The 21,428-nt window shown below is 61.1% G+C and overlaps 1 protein-coding gene across 5 annotated transcripts in view; it reads left to right on the forward strand.

Moving 5' to 3' along the window:
- tmc5 (transmembrane channel like 5) overlaps positions 1–21,428 on the forward strand; it is a 266,568-nt gene that overhangs the window by 109,246 nt on the left and 135,894 nt on the right. For all 5 annotated transcript variants that reach the window (XM_072481874.1, XM_072481877.1, XM_072481878.1 and 2 more), the window contains exon 8: positions 6,246–6,494. In XM_072481874.1, coding sequence (XP_072337975.1) covers positions 6,246–6,494 — 249 coding nt within the window. The remainder of the gene's footprint in view (positions 1–6,245; positions 6,495–21,428) is intronic.

Raw genomic sequence — 21,428 nt, forward strand, 5'->3', positions numbered from 1 at the left:
AGGGCAATCGGGGTGTCACCTGATTATTGTTTTTTGAAACCAGTGGGACGCGGCGGGACAGAGAACGGTGCTTCCGTGTACCTGTCCCCATTCTCCCAGCTCTCTAACTTCCAACCAGAAGTGTCGGGTGTTGTTCAAAGTATCTACTAATGGATCTGCAGATGATAAAGAGAACATGGTCTAATGTATGTGGTATTGACACCTGGGTAAGGCTGGATGTCACAGATGCTTAGTGACCACACCAGATGGTGATGGGCACGGAGCCAATCCATGCTTGAGAGAGTTTATTGACTTGTTTCAGAGTCAGCACACCTCTCCCATCCCCAGTGTCGCAGATATCCCCAATTTATGTGTTCAAATACCCATCACCTGTTTATTTAATGACGTAATTGACATTGACAAACCTTAACAAAGTCATTGATGAGACATTCACACAAAGAACAGTGTCGCGGTTATTCAAAATGTAAATGCTGCAAAAGCCTAATCAACTTCTATCAATGAGCATGACCCAAGGTTAGGGAAATCAACCTGTTTTCTATCCTGATCTGAGAGTTTCTCTTCCCATTTCCGGAGGACAACTCTGATACCACAAGATATCCTCAATCCCTCCGAATCTTCATCCACATGCTTCCCATCCGTGACATCATCCAGAAACACAACATCACTTTTCAAAAGTAAGCTGGTGATGGCCCGTTCGCCCTCACCATTGATTCCTCCACAGTCTCTAAACTAACGGCCGCATGTCTGGGCCGCTGGGTAAACACAAATTTCCTCTAATTACGTATTGGGAAAACCATGGGCTGGATTCTCCGATTTTGAGGCTATGTACGGAGAAAGTTTCTAGTTCTGCGATGAAACAATCGATGAGGCCACAGCACTGACCCTGTCCGGTGAGGGGCTAGCAGCCACGCCACGTAAAACGCACGGCCTTTACGCAATAAACGGCCGGAGAATTGCCGGGTCCATGGCCGAGAAACAGGGTGCCGGCAGCGCGTGGACCCGACCTGCCAGATAGGGCCCCACAGCCCCCGCCGAAACCCCGCCCGGTCAGTGGCACTGTCCGCAGCCGCCAGGTCTGGTTCATGAAAACTGAGAGTACACGTGTCCCACGCCATCGGGAAGTCGGCCCATCGGAGGCGGAGCATCAGGGGAGGGCCTTCAGGTGATGTCGTTTTGGAGGGGGTGGAGCATCCGAAAACAGGCCCCGCCCCCGATTCGGTCGTGAACAGAGATTCTCCGCCGATTACAAAATCGGTGTCAGCAAGCGCGGAATCCCGACCCCAAATGCTGACACTGGGACAGAGTCGGTGGAGTACAACAGTGTGGAACACGAGCGATCCCGATGGGAAACGGTGTCGGATACGTTGAAGCCAGGATTGACACTCGAGAGGATAACAAGCTGCAGTCACATCTCAGCGGCTCCATTCCCTGCACATACTCACCCCAAACAACAAGGTGGCGAGCGGCTCCCGGTTTGCAGACGCAGAGCTGGCGACCCTGCTGGACATCGTGGAGGAAAGGCGGACAACCTTCTACCCTGGGGTGGGTGGTAAGGAGGTTGCCACCCATACACCGGGCCTGGGCACAGGTGGGAGACCCGGGCCCCATCGCCCGGCTGGCCAGCCCAGGTGAGCAGGCATCACTGTGCCCCTGGCACAAACACCGAAACCGCCCCCCCCACCCAGAGGGCGACTGAACCCCCACCGTGAACCACATGCTGGCACCTATACCAGCCGCCATGGCCCGTGCCCTGGCCACAAAGATCACCAGCTACCCACCGCCTGGGCTGCATGTGTCCGACTGTCCAACACTATCCGTTTGCCACAACCGCTGGGAGAGGGACCACCCGGAGGGGGACGGCCGACCTGTGAACCCTCACCGGAGCTGAGCAGCGGAAACTAGACCTGGTCTGTGGGCCCAGGGAGCGGGCAGTTGCCGGGGCAGAAGGCGGCATTCGAGTCCGGGGACAACATTGACTTTGCGTCACGTTGTCACCAACACCCTGCACCATCCCAGAGACACTCCCCTCGGGCGCGCACTTTAGTGAAGAGGCTCCTGGGACACTATCTGGTGCTCACCACACAGCTGATCCGGTAAAACAGGTGGAGGTAGGAACACCCGAGGGGGCGGGCAGTGGTCGGGGGGCAGGCCGACCCCAGGGACTAGCTGCCGTTCAGACGGGTTTTGAACTTCTGGAAAGTGCGGTTCCATCGATAGTGGAGATGCAGATACAGAGAGAGGCAGGGACTACATGAGAGGGTGTCAGAAACCATCCAGCTCCTGCAGGTGGAGGAGTCCAACCATCTGCAGAGGTAGGAGGTGGTATTGACAATGCGCGCCACCCAGCAAACACTTCACAGGTGTCATCCGTGATGGAGGCCTTAGAGGCGAAGGTATCGGCCATGGGTCAGGAGGTCCGAGGCCTGGGCACTCTGTGTGGGTGGTGGCTGAGGTCCAGGATAGGGTTGCCCCCTCCCAGGCGGCCATGTACCAAGGCTACCTGGACATCGCAGTGGCGCTCCAGTGCAGGGCCCAGTCTCAGCTGGTCATGGTGGCATTGCCCGGGCGCTGGCTGACCTAAGCAAGGCACAGAGGGAGGTGGCACAGTGACTGGCTGATATGGCACCAACCCAGAGGAAGGTGGCACACTCTCTGTGTTCAGTGGCCACGAACATTGAGCCCCTGGTCTAGACGGGAGCGGGCCTCCAGGACTGGTATCGCCAGGTGGTGGTGGTGGGGGGGGGGGCACTCAGGGGATGGCTCCACTCGCAAACCCGTCCCAAGGAGCAGCCTGGTGGCCACCGGGCAGCAGGAGGGAGGAGGTGGTGTTGGGGCCCTTGCTGGCCACCCCCACTGGGGAGGTGCTGGAACACCACAGTGCCTCGGAATACCCCGCCCCTTCCTGTACCTGCCGCATCTGATGGCAGCAGGCAGAAGAGGGCAGCACGACACCAGGGACACCCATCCAGGCTTGGTCGCTGCAGAGGACAGACACCAAAGGGGACCCAGGTCGCAGGGCAAGAATCGCAACAGGCCGTCTCTATCCTGATGTACTGCCTGGGGATCCACATGCAGAATGTTAAGGCCGAATATACACCTGTTCACAATGTTTCAACCTGCCTCGGTGCTCTGTCAGGCTGATGTGAGGGCTGGGTTGGGCTGGCTGTTGAGGGGAAGCCGGGGGCAAGGGGCAAATGGGCAGGCGGTGGGGATGGGCTTGGGCCAGGGACCTCAGTTCAACCAGCGCTCACTTCCGATGCCCCACCCCCATCCCTCTCCATCCCACTCCCGTGATTGCCTGGACCTCCCACCCTGTGCGGTTTGTGAAGATCGTCCTGTCATAGGCCGGGGGCTTGTATGGCGATGTGCATCTCGTCTATCACCCCCTGGACCCCGGACATCTCAGCGATGATGGTGAACCCCCCCTGCCTGGACATCCTGGTGGGCTCGTTCCACACACAAATAGATGTATTGTGCGGACCGGGCATATAGGGCCTCCATGGCAATGCAGACGCACCCAGACTCCGATAGCCAGTGGCTGCAGGGGGTGCCAGTCAGACACGTTAGCATGGTGCGTACTCCCGTGCCCAACTAGGTCCAATGGACTACACGGTGGCCCCGGTCTGCACTGCGGATCCTGCCCCGCATGTCCCCCTCTGTCCCCCATCCCCACCCCCACCCCCGGTCGGTCCCCCGGCACCATGCCCACCGCATCCCTGGCACTGTCGCTGCCCAGCACCATGGGGGCCTTGGGGCCATGGATACCATTGGCTGGCGCTGCCCATGCCACCGGTACATTCCTCAGCCACCAACCAGCGCCCTCTATAGTGGCTACTGTGTCCGTTGCCCTTAAGTGTGTCGCGTGCTGCCCTGCCGGTGGGTGGCAGCCAGCTGGGGGTACGTGGAATGCGGGGGTGGTGGGGTGAAGGGTAGGAGGTGGTGTGCGGACTTGGTGGGGTGGAGGGTGAGGGATGGGGTGCGAGGGGTGGTAGTGTGGGTGCAACCATATGGCTGGTGTCACTCTGCACGACCAGGGCGGGCAGTGGGGTGCTCAGCAAAATGGCTGCCGTGCGGGCCACGGCAATGGTGCTCTGTGCCCTGTCAGCCCGGTCCCATGGGAGGGCACCCCGACCCCACAGCTCATCTCCTGGTCACCCTCCACCCCAGATGCTGCCCCCTGCCCCCCCCAGCCAGCCCTGCAGTGCACCGGCAGCCCACGGTCACGTCTCTGTACGCCCCACCTCCTCTCTCGCCCTCATCCACCACGGCACCTGTTTCCCGATATTTGAAACCACAAGTGAAACTCGCCGTTGGTAATTCCTCCCGGCGGACACGGAGGATTGCGGAGGCCCCGAAGAATACCAGGTCATTAATGACATGACGATGGCGTGTACTGTACGTGTGGAGTAGAACAAATTGACTCCGCTGTCGAGGCGACGGAGCGCGGCATTCTGACGGGCGCCCGGCGCCAGCCATAATTTTGGCCTCACGGCCGGTTCTCCACCCAATCACCTTTCCCAATTTCAGCTTTGGCCAACAGAGAATCCCGCCTTTTATTTCTGTCCCTACCATAACCTCCTTTCTCTAGCTATCAACTCAACTCTCTCCTCATCAATGGCCTGAGGCTCAACTAGATTGTTCACAATCTGTGTCACACCTAAACTGAGATGAGCTTCTGACCAAACATCATATCCATATCGAAGGCCATCTAGTTCCAATAGGAGCAGGAGCAGGCCATTCGGCCCTTCGAGCCTGCTCCATCATTCAACATGATCCTCTACCTCAACATCATATTCCAGCTCTCTCCCAAACCACCTTGACACCTTTAGAGTCTAGAAATCTATCGATTTCCTTCTTAAAGATATTCAGTGACTCGGCCTCCACAGCCTCTGTGATGGAGAATTCCGCAGCTTCACCACCCTCTGAGTGAAGCAGTACCTTTTCATCCCAGCCCTGAATGGCCGACCCTGGATCCTGAGACTGTGACCCGCTGTTGTAGACCCCCCCCCCCCCCCCCCCCCCCCCCCCCACCACGCCAGAGGAACATCTCTGCACCCACTCAGTCCGGCCCTGTCAGAATTCTATACGTTTCAATGAGATCCCCTCTCGTTCTTCTAAAGTCCAGTGACTACCGGCCCAGTTGACCCAATCTCTCCTCACACGACAATCCTGCCATCCTAGGAATCAGTCTGGTGAACACAATACTCCGGGTGTGGTCTCACCAAGGCCCTGTACAGCTGCAGTAAGACATGGCAGCTCCTGTACTGAAGTCCTCCTGAAATGAAGGCCAACATACCATTTGCCTTGCTAACTGCCGGCTGTACCTGTACCTCTAAGCTCTGCCTCCAGCTCAGCTCATTTGCTGCTAAAACCCTCACCTAAGCCTGTCTTACATCTCGACTTTATAATAATAAGAATAATCTTTGTTCTCACAAGTAGGCTTACATAAACACTGCAATGAGGTTACTGTGAAAAGCCCCTAGTCGCCACATTCCGGCACCTGTTCGGGTACACTGAGGGAGAATTCAGAATGTCCAATTCACCGAACAGCACGTCTTTCGGGACTTGTGGGAGGAAACCGGAGCACCTGGAGGAAACCCACGGGGAGAACGTGCAGACTCCGCACAGTCAGTGACCGAAGCGGGAATCGAACCTGGGATCCTGGAGCTGTGAAGCAACAGTGCTAACCACTGTGCTACCGTGCGGCCCCTTGACTATTCCAACACCATCGCAGCTGCTTTCCCACATTCTACGTTCAGTAAACTTGAGGACATGGAAAACACTGCCTTCACCTTTTCAGAATGGGTCTGGTCATAAAATCCATTAAATTACAAACCAGAATTCAAACACAAATATTTGGAAGGAATCGAGAAATGCAAATAGGGAGAAACGTGAGATTACTATGGACATCTTTCACAGTCCGATTATGAAGTGGAGTTGTGCTACAAGATAAACAGATTCACTGCAGTATCATCATAAATGCAGAGGCAGCATGGTGGCACAGTGGTTAGCACTGCTGTCTCACAGCGACGAGGTCCCAGGTTCGATCCCGGCTCTGGGTCACTGTCCGTGTGGAGTTCGCACATTCTCCCCGTGTCTGCGTGGGTTTCACCCCCACAGCCCAAAGATGTGCAGGGTAGGTGGATTGGCCACGCTAAATTGCCCCTTAATTGGAAAAAATAAATTGGGTACTCTAAAACACTTTTAAAAAATAATCATAAATGCATTCCTTTATCTTTTTATAGTGTCTTCGGCGCTCCCGTGAGATTATGCTAATATGTTTCCACTCAATTCATCCCTGGACCGGATCTCTAAAAATCATTGGGAGCAAGTTCGGAACAGGAGTCCTTTCCTATTTCACCTTCCTCAAATGGCTGCTTATGTTCAACTTGTTCTCCTTCCTGATAAACTTCAGCTTCATCGCCATCCCACAATTCTTCGATATGGGTATTAACAATGTGACCTTCTCCGGCTTGGAGCTGCTGACTGGCTCAGTAAGTATTCATAATAAGAATCTTTAATGCAAGTAGGCTTACATTAACACTGCAATGAGGTTACTGTGAAAAGCCCCTAGTCGCCACATTCCGGCACCTGTTCGGGTACACTGAGGGAGAATTCAGAATGTCCAATTCACCTAACAGCACGTCTTTCGGGACTTGTGGGAGGAAACCGGAGCACCCGGAGGAAACCCACCCAGACACGGGGAGAACGTGTAGACTCCACACAGACAGTGACCCAAGCCGGGAATCGAACCTGGGACCCTGGCGCTGTGAAGCAACAGTGCTAACCACTGTGCTACCGTGCCGCCGAACCCCCGTTACTGTCAGTGAAAAGCAAAGTAACATTAAAATTAAAACACTCTGAACGATTAGAAATATCTCAGCAAATTCACAGGCCAGGATTCTCCAGGTCCACCTGCTAAATTCGGTATCTGCGATTCGGCATCAGACCCATCGCGGCCACAGGGCATGCCCAGAGCAGCGGGAACCTGATTATTAGGGGAAATTCCTGTTTTACACGTCATTAGCCAGTTTGAAGCGCGATTCAGAACCCTCCCGTGATGGTCCCACCCAAGTGGGACCCACACTGGGGTCCAACGCACCAGGCCAGGGTGTCAGCGCCAAGGGTGGGGGCCTGAAGGGGGAAAGCGTATCTGAGGGTGAGGGTCGGGTCACCCTCATGTCTGTGTAGTGTGGGGGGAGGAGTGAGCCGTAACTTTAGTGGTGGGGTAGGGGGTGCCCCTCTTTGCTGAGGGATTGGGGGTGAGTACCTTGTCAGCTGGGGTTGGGGGGCATCAACATTTCCGCTGTGTGGGGGTGGTGGGGGCGCCACTTAAAATCAGCCGGAGGCAGGATTCCCGATCTGTGGATTTTTAAATGCTAAAAGCAGCCAGAGGTGATGCCAGAGCCAGTGGGAAGCGGAGGGGGTGCCAGGGCCAGTGGGAAGCGGAGGAGATGCCAGGGCCAGTGGGACGCGGAGGTGATTCCAGAGCCAGTGGGAAGCGGAGGGGGTGCCAGAGCCAGTGGGAAGCGGAGGGGGTGCCAGAGCCAGTGGGAAGTGGAGGTGATGCCAGAGCCAGTGGGAAGCGGAGGTGATGCCAGAGCCAGTGGGAAGCGGAGGGGGTGCCAGAGCCAGTGGGAAGCGGAGGGGGTGCCAGAGCCAGTGGGAAGTGGAGGTGATGCCAGAGCCAGTGGGAAGCGGAGGTGGTGCCAGAGCCAGTGGGAAGCGGAGGTGATGCCAGAGCCAGTGGGAAGTGGAGGTGATGCCAGAGCCAGTGGGAAGCCTGGTGATGCCAGAGCCAGTGGGAAGCGGAGGTGGTGCCAGAGCCAGTGGGAAGCGGAGGTGATTCCAGAGACAGTGGGACGCGGAGGTGGTGCCAGAGCCAGTGGGAAGCGGAGGTGATGCCAGAGCCAGTGGGAAGCCTGGTGATGCCAGAGCCAGTGGGAAGCGGAGGGGATGCCAGAGCCAGTGGGAAGCGGAGGGGATGCCAGAGCCAGTGGGAAGCGGAGGGGGTGCCAGAGCCAGTGGGAAGCGGAGGTGATGCCAGAGCCAGTGGGAAGCGGAGGTGATGCCAGAGCCAGTGGGAAGCGGAGGGGATGCCAGAGCCAGTGGGAAGCGGAGGTGATGCCAGAGCCAGTGGGACGCGGAGGTGGTGCCAGAGCCAGTGGGAAGCGGAGGGGGTACCTGGGCCAGTGGGAAGCGGAGGTGATGCCGGAGCCAGTGGGAAGCGGAGGTGATGCCAGAGCCAGTGGGATGCCTGGTGATGCCAGAGCCAGTGGGAAGCGGAGGGGATGCCAGAGCCAGTGGGAAGCGGAGGGGGTGCCAGAGCCAGTGGGAAGCGAAGGAGATGCCAGAGCCAGTGGGAAGCGGAGGTGATGCCAGAGCCAGTGGGAAGTGGAGGTGGTGCCAGAGCCAGTGGGAAGTGGAGGTGATTCCAGAGCCAGTGGGAAGCGGAGGGGGTGCCAGAGCCAGTGGGAAGCGAAGGAGATGCCAGAGCCAGTGGGAAGTGGAGGTGGTGCCAGAGCCAGTGGGAAGTGGAGGTGGTGCCAGAGCCAGTGGGAAGTGGAGGTGGTGCCAGAGCCAGTGGGAAGTGGAGGTGGTGCCAGAGCCAGTGGGAAGTGGAGGTGATTCCAGAGCCAGTGGGAAGCGGAGGGGGTGCCAGAGCCAGTGGGAAGCGAAGGAGATGCCAGAGCCAGTGGGAAGTGGAGGTGGTGCCAGAGCCAGTGGGAAGTGGAGGTGGTGCCAGAGCCAGTGGGAAGTGGAGGTGGTGCCAGAGTCAGTGGGAAGTGGAGGTGATTCCAGAGCCAGTGGGAAGCGGAGGGGGTGCCAGAGCCAGTGGGAAGCGAAGGAGATGCCAGAGCCAGTGGGAAGTGGAGGTGGTGCCAGAGCCAGTGAGAAGTGGAGGTGATGCCAGAGCCAGTGGGAAGCGGAGGTGGTGCCAGAGCCAGTGGGAAGCGGAGGGGATGCCAGAGCCAGTGGGAAGTGGAGGTGATGCCAGAGCCAGTGGGAAACAGAGGGGATGCCAGAGCCAGTGGGAAGCGGAGGAGATGCCAGAGCCAGTGGGAAGTGGAGGTGGTGCCAGAGCCAGTGGGAAACAGAGGGGATGCCAGAGCCAGTGGGAAGTGGAGGTGGTGCCAGAGCCAGTGGGAAACAGAGGGGATGCCAGAGCCAGTGGGAAGCGGAGGAGATGCCAGAGCCAGTGGGAAGTGGAGGTGGTGCCAGAGCCAGTGGGAAACAGAGGGAATGCCAGAGCCAGTGGGAAGTGGAGGTGGTGCCAGAGCCAGTGGGAAACAGAGGGGATGCCAGAGCCAGTGGGAAGTGGAGGTGGTGCCAGAGCCAGTGGGAAACAGAGGGGATGCCAGAGCCAGTGGGAAGCGGAGGGGATGCCAGGGCCAGTGGGAAGCGGAGGGGATGCCAGGGCCAGTGGGAAGTGGAGGTGGTGCCAGAGCCAGTGGGAAACAGAGGGGATGCCAGAGCCAGTGGGAAGTGGAGGTGGTGCCAGAGCCAGTGGGAAACAGAGGGGATGCCAGAGCCAGTGGGAAGCGGAGGGGATGCCAGGGCCAGTGGGAAGTGGAGGTGATGCCAGAGCCAGTGGGAAGCGGAGGGGATGCCAGAGCCAGTAGGAAACAGAGGGGATGCCAGAGCCAGTGGGAAGCGGAGGTGATGCCAGAGCCAGTGGGAAACAGAGGGGATGCCAGGGCCAGTGGGAAGTGGAGGGGGTGCCAGAGCCAGTGGGAAGCGGAGGTGGTGCCAGAGCCAGTGGGAAGCGGAGGAGATGCCAGAGCCAGTGGGAAGCGGAGGAGATGCCAGAGCCAGTGGGAAGTGGAGGCGATGCCAGAGCCAGTGGGAAGCGGAGGGATGCCAGAGCCAGTGGGAAACAGAGGGGATGCCAGGGCCAGTGAGAAGTGGAGGTGATGCCAGAGCCAGTGGGAAGCGGAGGTGGTGCCAGAGCCAGTGGGAAGTGGAGGTGGTGCCAGAGCCAGTGGGAAGCGGAGGGGATGCCAGAGCCAGTGGGAAACAGAGGGGATGCCAGGGCCAGTGGGAAGTGGAGGTGATGCCAGAGCCAGTGGGAACTGGAGGTGATGCCAGAGCCAGTGGGAAGTGGTGGTGATGCCAGAGCCAGTGGGAAGTGGAGGTGATGCCAGAGCCAGTGGGAAGTGGAGGTGATGCCAGAGCCAGTGGGAAACAGAGGGGATGCCAGAGCCAGTGGGAAGTGGAGGTGATGCCAGAGCCAGTGGGAAGTGGAGGTGATGCCAGAGCCAGTGGGAAGCGGAGGGGATGCCAGAGCCAGTGGGAAGCGGAGGGGGTGCCAGAGCCAGTGGGAAGCGGAGGTGATGCCAGAGCCAGTGGGAAGCGGAGGTGATGCCAGAGCCAGTGGGAAGCGGAGGGGATGCCAGAGCCAGTGGGAAGCGGAGGTGATGCCAGAGCCAGTGGGACGCGGAGGTGGTGCCAGAGCCAGTGGGAAGCGGAGGGGGTACCTGGGCCAGTGGGAAGCGGAGGTGATGCCGGAGCCAGTGGGAAGCGGAGGTGATGCCAGAGCCAGTGGGATGCCTGGTGATGCCAGAGCCAGTCGGAAGCGGAGGGGATGCCAGAGCCAGTGGGAAGCGGAGGGGGTGCCAGAGCCAGTGGGAAGCGAAGGAGATGCCAGAGCCAGTGGGAAGCGGAGGTGATGCCAGAGCCAGTGGGAAGTGGAGGTGGTGCCAGAGCCAGTGGGAAGTGGAGGTGATTCCAGAGCCAGTGGGAAGCGGAGGGGGTGCCAGAGCCAGTGGGAAGCAAAGGAGATGCCAGAGCCAGTGGGAAGTGGAGGTGGTGCCAGAGCCAGTGGGAAGTGGAGGTGGTGCCAGAGCCAGTGGGAAGTGGAGGTGGTGCCAGAGCCAGTGGGAAGTGGAGGTGGTGCCAGAGCCAGTGGGAAGTGGAGGTGATTCCAGAGCCAGTGGGAAGCGGAGGGGGTGCCAGAGCCAGTGGGAAGCGAAGGAGATGCCAGAGCCAGTGGGAAGTGGAGGTGGTGCCAGAGCCAGTGGGAAGTGGAGGTGGTGCCAGAGCCAGTGGGAAGTGGAGGTGGTGCCAGAGCCAGTGGGAAGTGGAGGTGATTCCAGAGCCAGTGGGAAGCGGACGGGGTGCCAGAGCCAGTGGGAAGCGAAAGAGATGCCAGAGCCAGTGGGAAGTGGAGGTGGTGCCAGAGCCAGTGGGAAGTGGAGGTGATGCCAGAGCCAGTGGGAAGCGGAGGTGGTGCCAGAGCCAGTGGGAAGCGGAGGGGATGCCAGAGCCAGTGGGAAGTGGAGGTGATGCCAGAGCCAGTGGGAAACAGAGGGGATGCCAGAGCCAGTGGGAAGCGGAGGAGATGCCAGAGCCAGTGGGAAGTGGAGGTGGTGCCAGAGCCAGTGGGAAACAGAGGGGATGCCAGAGCCAGTGGGAAGTGGAGGTGGTGCCAGAGCCAGTGGGAAACAGAGGGGATGCCAGAGCCAGTGGGAAGCGGAGGAGATGCCAGAGCCAGTGGGAAGTGGAGGTGGTGCCAGAGCCAGTGGGAAACAGAGGGGATGCCAGAGCCAGTGGGAAGTGGAGGTGGTGCCAGAGCCAGTGGGAAACAGAGGGGATGCCAGAGCCAGTGGGAAGTGGAGGTGGTGCCAGAGCCAGTGGGAAACAGAGGGGATGCCAGAGCCAGTGGGAAGCGGAGGGGATGCCAGGGCCAGTGGGAAGCGGAGGGGATGCCAGGGCCAGTGGGAAGTGGAGGTGGTGCCAGAGCCAGTGGGAAACAGAGGGGATGCCAGAGCCAGTGGGAAGTGGAGGTGGTGCCAGAGCCAGTGGGAAACAGAGGGGATGCCAGAGCCAGTGGGAAGCGGAGGGGATGCCAGGGCCAGTGGGAAGTGGAGGTGATGCCAGAGCCAGTGGGAAGCGGAGTGGATGCCAGATACAGTGGGAAACAGAGGGGATGCCAGAGCCAGTGGGAAGCGGAGGTGATGCCAGAGCCAGTGGGAAACAGAGGGGATGCCAGGGCCAGTGGGAAGTGGAGGGGGTGCCAGAGCCAGTGGGAAGCGGAGGTGGTGCCAGAGCCAGTGGGAAGCGGAGGAGATGCCAGAGCCAGTGGGAAGCGGAGGAGATGCCAGAGCCAGTGGGAAGCGGAGGAGATGCCAGAGCCAGTGGGAAGCGGAGGAGATGCCAGAGCCAGTGGGAAGTGGAGGCGATGCCAGAGCCAGTGGGAAGCGGAGGGGATGCCAGAGCCAGTGGGAAACAGAGGGGATGCCAGGGCCAGTGAGAAGTGGAGGTGGTGCCAGAGCCAGTGGGAAGTGGAGGTGGTGCCAGAGCCAGTGGGAAGCGGAGGGGATGCCAGAGCCAGTGGGAAACAGAGGGGATGCCAGGGCCAGTGGGAAGTGGAGGTGATGCCAGAGCCAGTGGGAAGTGGAGGTGATGCCAGAGCCAGTGGGAAGTGGTGGTGATGCCAGAGCCAGTGGGAAGTGGAGGTGATGCCAGAGCCAGTGGGAAGTGGAGGTGATGCCAGAGCCAGTGGGAAACAGAGGGGATGCCAGAGCCAGTGGGAAGTGGAGGTGATGCCAGAGCCAGTGGGAAGTGGAGGTGATGCCAGAGCCAGTGGGAAGTGGAGGGGGTGCCAGAGCCAGTGGGAAGCGGAGGGGATGCCAGGGCCAGTGGGAAGCGGAGGTGGTGCCAGAGCCAGTGGGAAGCGGAGGGGATGCCAGAGCCAGTGGGAAGTGGAGGTGATGCCAGAGCCAGTGGGAAAAAGAGGGGATGCCAGAGCCAGTGGGAAGCGGAGGAGATGCCAGAGCCAGTGGGAAGTGGAGGTGGTGCCAGAGCCAGTGGGAAACAGAGGGGATGCCAGAGCCAGTGGGAAGTGGAGGTGGTGCCAGAGCCAGTGGGAAACAGAGGGGATGCCAGAGCCAGTGGGAAGCGGAGGAGATGCCAGAGCCAGTGGGAAGTGGAGGTGGTGCCAGAGCCAGTGGGAAACATAGGGGATGCCAGAGCCAGTGGGAAGTGGAGGTGGTGCCAGAGCCAGTGGGAAACAGAGGGGATGCCAGAGCCAGTGGGAAGTGGAGGTGGTGCCAGAGCCAGTGGGAAACAGAGGGGATGCCAGAGCCAGTGGGAAGCGGAGGGGATGCCAGGGCCAGTGTGAAGCGGAGGGGATGCCAGGGCCAGTGGGAAGAGGAGGTGGTGCCAGAACCAGTGGGAAACAGAGGGGATGCCAGAGCCAGTGGGAAGTGGAGGTGGTGCCAGAGCCAGTGGGAAACAGAGGGGATGCCAGAGCCAGTGGGAAGCGGAGGGGATGCCAGGGCCAGTGGGAGGTGGAGGTGATGCCAGAGCCAGTGGGAAGCGGAGGGGATGCCAGAGCCAGTGGGAAACAGAGGGGATGCCAGAGCCAGTGGGAAGCGGAGGTGATGCCAGAGCCAGTGGGAAACAGAGGGGATGCCAGGGCCAGTGGGAAGTGGAGGGGGTGCCAGAGCCAGTGGGAAGCGGAGGTGGTGCCAGAGCCAGTGGGAAGCGGAGGAGATGCCAGAGCCAGTGGGAAGCGGAGGAGATGCCAGAGCCAGTGGGAAGCGGAGGAGATGCCAGAGCCAGTGGGAAGCGGAGGAGATGCCAGAGCCAGTGGGAAGTGGAGGCGATGCCAGAGCCAGTGGGAAGCGGAGGGGATGCCAGAGCCAGTGGGAAACAGAGGGGATGCCAGGGCCAGTGAGAAGTGGAGGTGATGCCAGAGCCAGTGGGAAGTGGAGGTGGTGCCAGAGCCAGTGGGAAGCGGAGGGGATGCCAGAGCCAGTGGGAAACAGAGGGGATGCCAGGGCCAGTGGGAAGTGGAGGTGATGCCAGAGCCAGTGGGAAGTGGAGTTGATGCCAGAGCCAGTGGGAAGTGGTGGTGATGCCAGAGCCAGTGGGAAGTGGAGGTGATGCCAGAGCCAGTGGGAAGTGGAGGTGATGCCAGAGCCAGTGGGAAACAGAGGGGATGCCAGAGCCAGTGGGAAGTGGAGGTGATGCCAGAGCCAGTGGGAAGTGGAGGTGATGCCAGAGCCAGTGGGAAGTGGAGGGGGTGCCAGAGCCAGTGGGAAGCGGAGGGGATGCCAGGGCCAGTGGGAAGCGGAGGGTGGTGCCAGAGCCAGTGGGAAGCGGAGGTGGTGCCAGAGCCAGTGGGAAGCGGAGGCGATGCCAGAGACAGTGGGAAGCGGAGGAGATGCCAGAGCCAGTGGGAAGTGGAGGTGATTCCAGAGCCAGTGGGAAGTGGAGGCGATGCCAGAGCCAGTGGGAAGCGGAGGAGATGCCAGAGCCAGTGGGAAGTGGAGGTGATTCCAGAGCCAGTGGGAAGTGGAGGGGATGCCAGAGCCAGTGGGAAGTGGAGGAGATGCCAGAGCCAGTGGGAAGCGGAGGAGATGCCAGAGCCAGTGGGAAGCGGAGGAGATGCCAGAGCCAGTGGGAAACAGAGGGGATGCCAGGGCCAGTGGGTAGTGGAGGGGATGCCAGAGCCAGTGGGAAGCCTGGTGATGCCAGAGCCAGTGGGAAGCGGAGGTGGTGCCAGAGCCAGTGGGAAGCCTGGTGATGCCAGAGCCAGTGGGAAGCGGAGGGGATGCCAGAGCCAGTGGGAAGCGGAGGGGATGCCAGAGCCAGTGGGAAGCGGAGGGGATGCCAGAGCCAGTGGGAAGCGGAGGCGATGCCAGAGCCAGTGGGAAGCGGAGGTGGTGCCAGAGCCAGTGGGAAGCGGAGGAGATGCCAGAGCCAGTGGGAAGCGGAGGTGGTGCCAGAGCCAGTGGGAAGTGGAGGTGATTCCAGGGCCAGTGGGAAGTGGAGGGGATGCCAGAGCCAGTGGGAAGCCTGGTGATGCCAGAGCCAGTGGGAAGCGGAGGTGGTGCCAGAGCCAGTGGGAAGCCTGGTGATGCCAGAGCCAGTGGGAAGCGGAGGGGATGCCAGAGCCAGTGGGAAGCGGAGGGGATGCCAGAGCCAGTGGGAAGCGGAGGGGATGCCAGAGCCAGTGGGAAGCGGAGGCGATGCCAGAGCCAGTGGGAAGCGGAGGTGGTGCCAGAGCCAGTGGGAAGCGGAGGAGATGCCAGAGCCAGTGGGAAGCGGAGGTGGTGCCAGAGCCAGTGGGAAGTGGAGGTGATTCCAGGGCCAGTGGGAAGCGGAGGGGATGCCAGAGCCAGTGGGAAGCGGAGGGGATGCCAGAGCCAGTGGGAAGCGGAGGTGGTGCCAGATCCAGTGGGAAGTGGAGGTGATTCCAGGGCCAGTGGGAAGCGGAGGGGATGCCAGAGCCAGTGGGAAGCGGAGGGGATGCCAGAGCCAGTGGGAAGCGGAGGGGATGCCAGAGCCAGTGGGAAGTGGAGGTGGTGCCAGAGCCAGTGGGAAGCGGAGGAGATGCCAGAGCCAGTGGGAAGTGGAGGAGATGCCAGAGCCAGTGGGAAGTGGAGGAGATGCCTGAGCCAGTGGGAAGTGGAGGAGATGCCAGAGCCAGTGGGAAGCGGAGGAGATGCCGGAGCCAGTGGGAAGCGGAGGGGATGCCAGAGCCAGTGGGAAGCTCTCTGCTGTTCCGCTGTCTGGGACACATTGTGCAATGTGCAGAGTCTCACCCCAGAATATTTTTGTGACTCCCTGTGACCCAAGGCAATAAATTAGCAACTGTAATGTTTGGAGTTTTATTTCTTATCCTAAAACAATTTGATCAAGAACAGAATTATTTTAAAAGTAGTAAGTGTTGCGGAGAGTGGTTTTTGCTGCTGATCCTCAGCCGGCATTGCACCCGCACAGATACCGGGACAGGTTTGAGGGATTTTCAGCTTGTGTCAGACACTTTCTGATTCTCCACTGCAGCCGGTTCACACCCTGACTGGGAGATTGGAATAATCTGTGTTTAAAGGCAGACTCTGCCACTCTCCGGCGGGAATCACTGCTGATCTCCACAATGGACACCAGGCCTGATGGTCGGGGGGGTGCGGGTGGGAGGGGGGGGGGGGGGGATTAGGTTGGTAGAGGGGAGGTCAATTCGGAGGGTTAGCTAGTAGGATGAGTAAGTGGGTAAGGTAGTCTTGGTAGATTGGGCTGGTGGAGGTGGTGGAGGGTATGGGGGCTCATATTGGGCTGGTGGAGGTGGTGGAGGGTATGGGGGCCCCCATTGGGCTGGTGGAGGTGGTGGAGGGTATGGGGGCTCCCATTGGGCTGGTGGAGGTGGTGGAGGGTAAGGGGGCCCCCATTGGGCTGGTGGAGGTGGTGGAGGGTATGGGGGCTCCCATTCGGCTGGTGGAGGTGGTGGAGGGTATGGGGGCTCATATTGGGCTGGTGGAGGTGGTGGAGGGTATGGGGGCCCCCATTGGACTGGTGGAGGGTGTGGGGGCGATGCAGGCGGGGAAGGCCCCAGGCCCGGACGAGTTCCCAGTACAATTGTACAAAACGTTTGCGGGGGACCCTGGGGCTTCTGCTGGTGAGGGCGTTTATTGAGGCGAGGGAGCAGGAGGCGCTCCCCCCCCCCACCCCCACGTTATCGCAAGCCTCAATAAATCGTTGGATTTGAAAGCAGACCAAGGCAGGCCAGCAGCACGGTTCAATTCCCGTACCAGCCTCCCCGAACAGGCGCCGGCATGTGGCGACTAGGGGCTTTTCACGGTAACTTCATTTGAAGCCTACTTGTGACAATAAGCAATTTTCATTTCATTTCATTTCCTTGATTTTAGAGAAAGATAAGCATCTGCAACAGTGTGGGTCCTAAAGGCCAAATTCGCTGTTAAATGTGGACGGCAGGTTACCTAGCCAAGGTGCTGGCCTCCAGGATTGAGGACTGTGTGCCGAGGGTGATAGGCGAGGACCAGACGGGGTTTGTTAAGGGGAGGCAATTGGTGGCCAACATCAGGAGGATACTGAACGTTATAATGATGCCCCCGGAGGGACGAAGTGTGGGGGTGGTGGTCGCCATGGATGCGGAGAAGACCTTCGATCGGGTAGAGTGGGACTCTCTGTGGGTGGTGCTGGGGCGGTTTCGGTTTGGACAGGGGTTTATGGACTGGGTACAGTTACTACCGGCAGTGAGTGTGCGGATAACCCGGGAGAGCTGGGAATATCTTGGGTTGCATCGGGGATGAGGCAGGGATTTCCACTCTCTCCATCGCCCTTTGCTTTGGCTATTGAGCCTCTGGCAATGGTGCTGAGAGGGTGAAGGGAATGGCAGGGGATAGTACGGGGGTGTGGGGCACAGGGTCTCGCTGTATGCGGGTGACTTACTGCGGTATATTTCAGACCCGTTGGAAGGTATTGGCGGGATTATCAGTATTTTGGAGGAATTCGGCCAGTTCTTGGGAACAAATTGAACGTGGGGAACAGAAAGGTTTACCCGATCTAAGCGAGGGGGCAGGAGAGGAGGCTGGGGGAGTTGCCGTTTAGCGTAGTGGGGGCGAGCTTTAGGTATTTGGGCATTCAGATGGTGCGGGTGTGGGAGCAGCTGCACGGGATGTATCCGGCTGGGATGTTGGAGCAGATGAAGGGGGATTTCAGGAGGCGGGATGTGCTCCCGCTGTCACTGCGGGACTGGTGCAATCAGTGAAAATGACGGTTCTCCAAAAGTTCTTGTTTGTGTTCCTGAATCAGCCGATCTTTATCCACACTTTTATTTGGAGGGCGAATGTGGTGATTTCGGGGTTTGTTTGGGCGGGTAAAGCCCCCCGAGTAAAGAAGATGCTGCCAGAGCGGGTGGGGGAGGGGTCGGTGTGGATGTGGGAGGGGTCGGTGTGGATGGGGGAGGGGTCGATGTAGGAGCGGGTGGGGGAGGGGTCGGTGTGGATGGGGGAGGGGTCAGTGTGGATGGGGGAGGGGTCAGTGTGGGAGCGGATGGGGGAGGGGTCGGGGTGGGAGCGGGTGGGGGAGGGGTCGGTGTGGGAGCGGAGGGGGAGGGGTCGGGGTGGGAGCGGGTGGGGGAGGGGTCGGTGTGGGAGTGGGTGGGGGAGGGGTCGGCATGGGAGCAGATTGGGGAGGGGTCGGTGTGGGAGCGGATGGGGGAGGGGTCGGTGTGGGTGTGGGTGGGGGAGGGATCGGTGTGGGAGCGGGTAGGGGAGTGGTCGGTGTGGGAGCGGAGGGGGAGGGGTCGGGGTGGGAGCGGGTGGGTGAGCGGTCGGTGTAGGAGCTGGTGGGGGAGCGGTCGGTGTGGGAGCGGATGGGGGAGGGGTCGGTGTGGGAGCGGATGGGGGAGGGGCCGGTGTGGGAGCGGGTGGGGGAGGGGTCGGTGTGGGAGCGGGTGGGGAGGGGGTCATTGTGGGAGCGGATGGGGGTGGGGTCGGTGTGGGAGCGGATGGGGGAGGGGTCGGTGTGGGAGTGGGTGGGGGGGTCGGTGTGGGAGTGGGTAGGGGAGGGGTCGGTGTGGGAGTGGGTGGGGGGTTGGTGTGGGAGTGGGTGGGGGAGGGGTCGGTGTGGGAGTGGGTGGGGGAGGGGTCGGTGTGGGAGCGGGTGGGGGAGGGGTCGGTGTGGGAGCGGGTGGGGGAGGGGTCGGTGTGGGAGCGGGTGGGGGAGGGGTCGGTGTGGGAGTGGGTGGGGAGGGGTCGGTGTGGGAGTGGGTGGGGGAGGGGTCGGTGTGGGAGTGGGTGGGGGGGTCGGTGTGGGAGTGGGTGGGGGGAGTGGTCGGTGTGGGAGTGGGTGGGGGAGGGGTCGGTCTGGGAGTGGGTGGGGGAGGGGTCGGCGTGGGAGCGGGTGGGGGAGGGGTCGGTGTGGGAGCGGGTGGGGGAGGGGTCGGTGTGGGAGTGGGTGGGGGAGGGGTCGGCGTGGGAGTGGGTGGGGGAGTGGTCGGTGTGAGAGCGGATGGGGGAGGGGTCGGTGTGGGAGCGGGTGGGGGAGGGGTCGGTGTGGGAGTGGGTGGGGGAGGGGTCGGTGTGGGAGCGGGTGGGGGGAGGGGTCGGCGTGGGAGCGGGTGGGGGAGGTGTCGGTGTGGGAGTGGGTGGGGGGAGTGCGGGAGCGGGTGGGGGGAGTGCGGGAGCGGGTGGGGGGAGTGCGGGAGTGGGTGGGGGGAGTGCGGGAGCGGGTGGGGGGACTGTGGGAGCGGGTGGGGGGGGTGCGGGAGCGGGTGGGGGGGTCGGTGTGGGAGCGGGTGGGGTAGTGTGGGAGCGGGTGGGGGGAGTGTGGGCGTGGGTGGGGGGGTGCGGGAGTGGGTGGGGGGAGTGTGGGAGTGGGTGGGGGCAGTGTGGGAGCGGGTGGGGGAGTGTGGGAGTGGGTGGGGGGAGTGTGGGAGTGGGTGGGGGGAGTGTGGGAGCGGGTGGGGGAGTGTGGGAGTGGGTGGGGGAGTGTGGGAGTGGGTGGGGGAGTGTGGGAGTGGGTGGGGGGAGTGTGGGAGTGGGTGGGGGGAGTGTGGGAGCGGGTGGGGGGAGTGTGGGAGCGGGTGGGGGGACTGTGGGAGCGGGTGGGGGAGTGTGGGAGTGGGTGGGGGGAGTGTGGGAGTGGGTTGGGGGAGTGTGGGAGTGGGTGGGGGGAGTGTGGGAGCGGGTGGGGGGAGTGTGGGAGTGGGTGGGGGGAGTGTGGGAGTGGGTGGGGGGAGTGTGGGAGCGGGTGGGGGAGTGTGGGAGTGGGTGGGGGGAGTGTGGGAGTGGGCGGGGGGAGTGTGGGAGTGGGTGGGGGAGTGTGGGAGTGGGTGCGGGAGGGGTCGGTGTGGGAGCGGGTGGGGGAGGGGTCAGTGTGGGAGCGGTTGGGGGAGGGGTCGGTGTGGGAGCGGGTGGGGGAGGGGTTGGTGTGGGAGCGGGTGGGGGAGGGGTCGGTGTGGGAGCGGTTGGGGGAGGGGTCGGGGTGGGAGCGGTTGGGGGAGGGGTCGGTGTGGGAGCGGGTGGGGGAGGGGTCGGTGTGGGAGCGGGTGAGGGAGTGTGGGAGTGGGTGGGGGGAGTGTGGGAGTGGGCGGGGGGAGTGTGGGAGTGGGTGGGGGAGTGTGGGAGTGGGTGCGGGAGGGGTCGGTGTGGGAGCGGGTGGGGGAGGGGTTGGTGTGGGAGCGGGTGGGGGAGGGGTCGGTGTGGGAGCGGTTGGGGGAGGGGTCGGTGTGGGAGCGGTTGGGGGAGGGGTCGGGGTGGGAGCGGTTGGGGAGGGGTCGGTGTCGGAGCGGGTGGGGGAGGGGTCAGTGTGGGAGTGGGTGGGGGAGGGGTCGGTGTTGGAGCGGGTGGGGTAGGGGTCGGTGTGGGAGTGGGGGGAGTGGTCGGTGTGGGTGGGTGGGGGAGGGGTCGGTGTGGGAGCGGGTGGGGGAGGGGTCGGTGTGGGAGCGGGTGGGGGAGGGGTCGGTGTGGGAGTGGGTGGGGGAGGGGTCGGTGTGGGAGCGGGTGGGGGAGGGGTCGGTGTGGGAGCGGGTGGGGGGGGTGCGGGAGTGGGTGGGGGGAGTGCGGGAGCGGGTGGGGCGGGTGCGGGAGTGGGTGGGGGGACTGTGGGAGCGGGTGGGGGGGTGCGGGAGTGGTTGGGGGGAGTGTGGGAGTGGGTGGGGGGGGTGCGGGAGCGGGTGGGGGGGGTGCGGGAGGACTCGGGTTTGAGGGCACTGTTGACGGTGCCTCTGCCGTTGTCGCCGGCTCGGTACTCCACAAGCCCGGTGGTCTGCGGAGGGTGTGGGCAGCACTTGAGGCTGGAGGGTGCCTCGGTTTGGTCACCGATCTGCCGGAACCACCGGTGTGTTCCGGGGGGGTTGGATGAGGAGTTTTGGGGGTGGCACCGGGCGGGGATTGACCGGTTTCGGGATCTGTTCATTGACGGTGGCACTACTTTGGGATATTAATATGATCTCAACCTACCTTTGCAGAAACCTTTTACATCACTTCAAAAGGTAAATGGGGGTGAATTGTTATCCTCATCACATAGCAATGATGTGGCAATCGCCCAACCATGATCCCGCCCACTTTCATTGCATTTAAATAGAGAGATTTAGATTTGTTTTATTGTCACATGTACCAAAGTACAGTGAAAAGTATTAAATAAAAGCAAATTACTGAGGATGCTGGAATCTGAAACCAAAGAGAAAATGCTGGAGAATCTCAGCAGGTCTGGCAGCATCTGGAGGGAGAGAAAAGAGCGAACGTTTCGAGTCCAGTGACTCTGTCAAAGCTTTGACAAAGTGAAAAGTATTGTTCTGTGTACAGTCCAGACAGATCGTTCCATACATGAAAAACATTGGACCTCTGATAAGTACACAATGTAAATACACAGACATCAGGTGAAGCGGAGAGCCACACAACAAAGATCTTGGTTGATGAGTTTTTCACAGGGAGATGGTGCTTTCATGTCTCTGGATTAGTAATGCAGAGATCGAGACTAATGCTCTGAAACATGAGTTTAAATCCCGGGTGGCCGGTTCCGCAAACCAAACAGTGGAGGCACAGGAGGATCCCACCGCCAGCACACGTTGGGCTGCCTCCATCACCAGGAAACGGGAGGGTCCGTAGAAGGGCCACGTGGAAGTGAAAGGTTAACTGTGGGGGGATTCTCCCCCCCCCCGACACGTTTCGAGGGCG

This window comes from Scyliorhinus torazame, chromosome 17 (assembly GCF_047496885.1).
Source record: "Scyliorhinus torazame isolate Kashiwa2021f chromosome 17, sScyTor2.1, whole genome shotgun sequence".
NCBI classification, from domain to species: domain Eukaryota; kingdom Metazoa; phylum Chordata; class Chondrichthyes; order Carcharhiniformes; family Scyliorhinidae; genus Scyliorhinus; species Scyliorhinus torazame.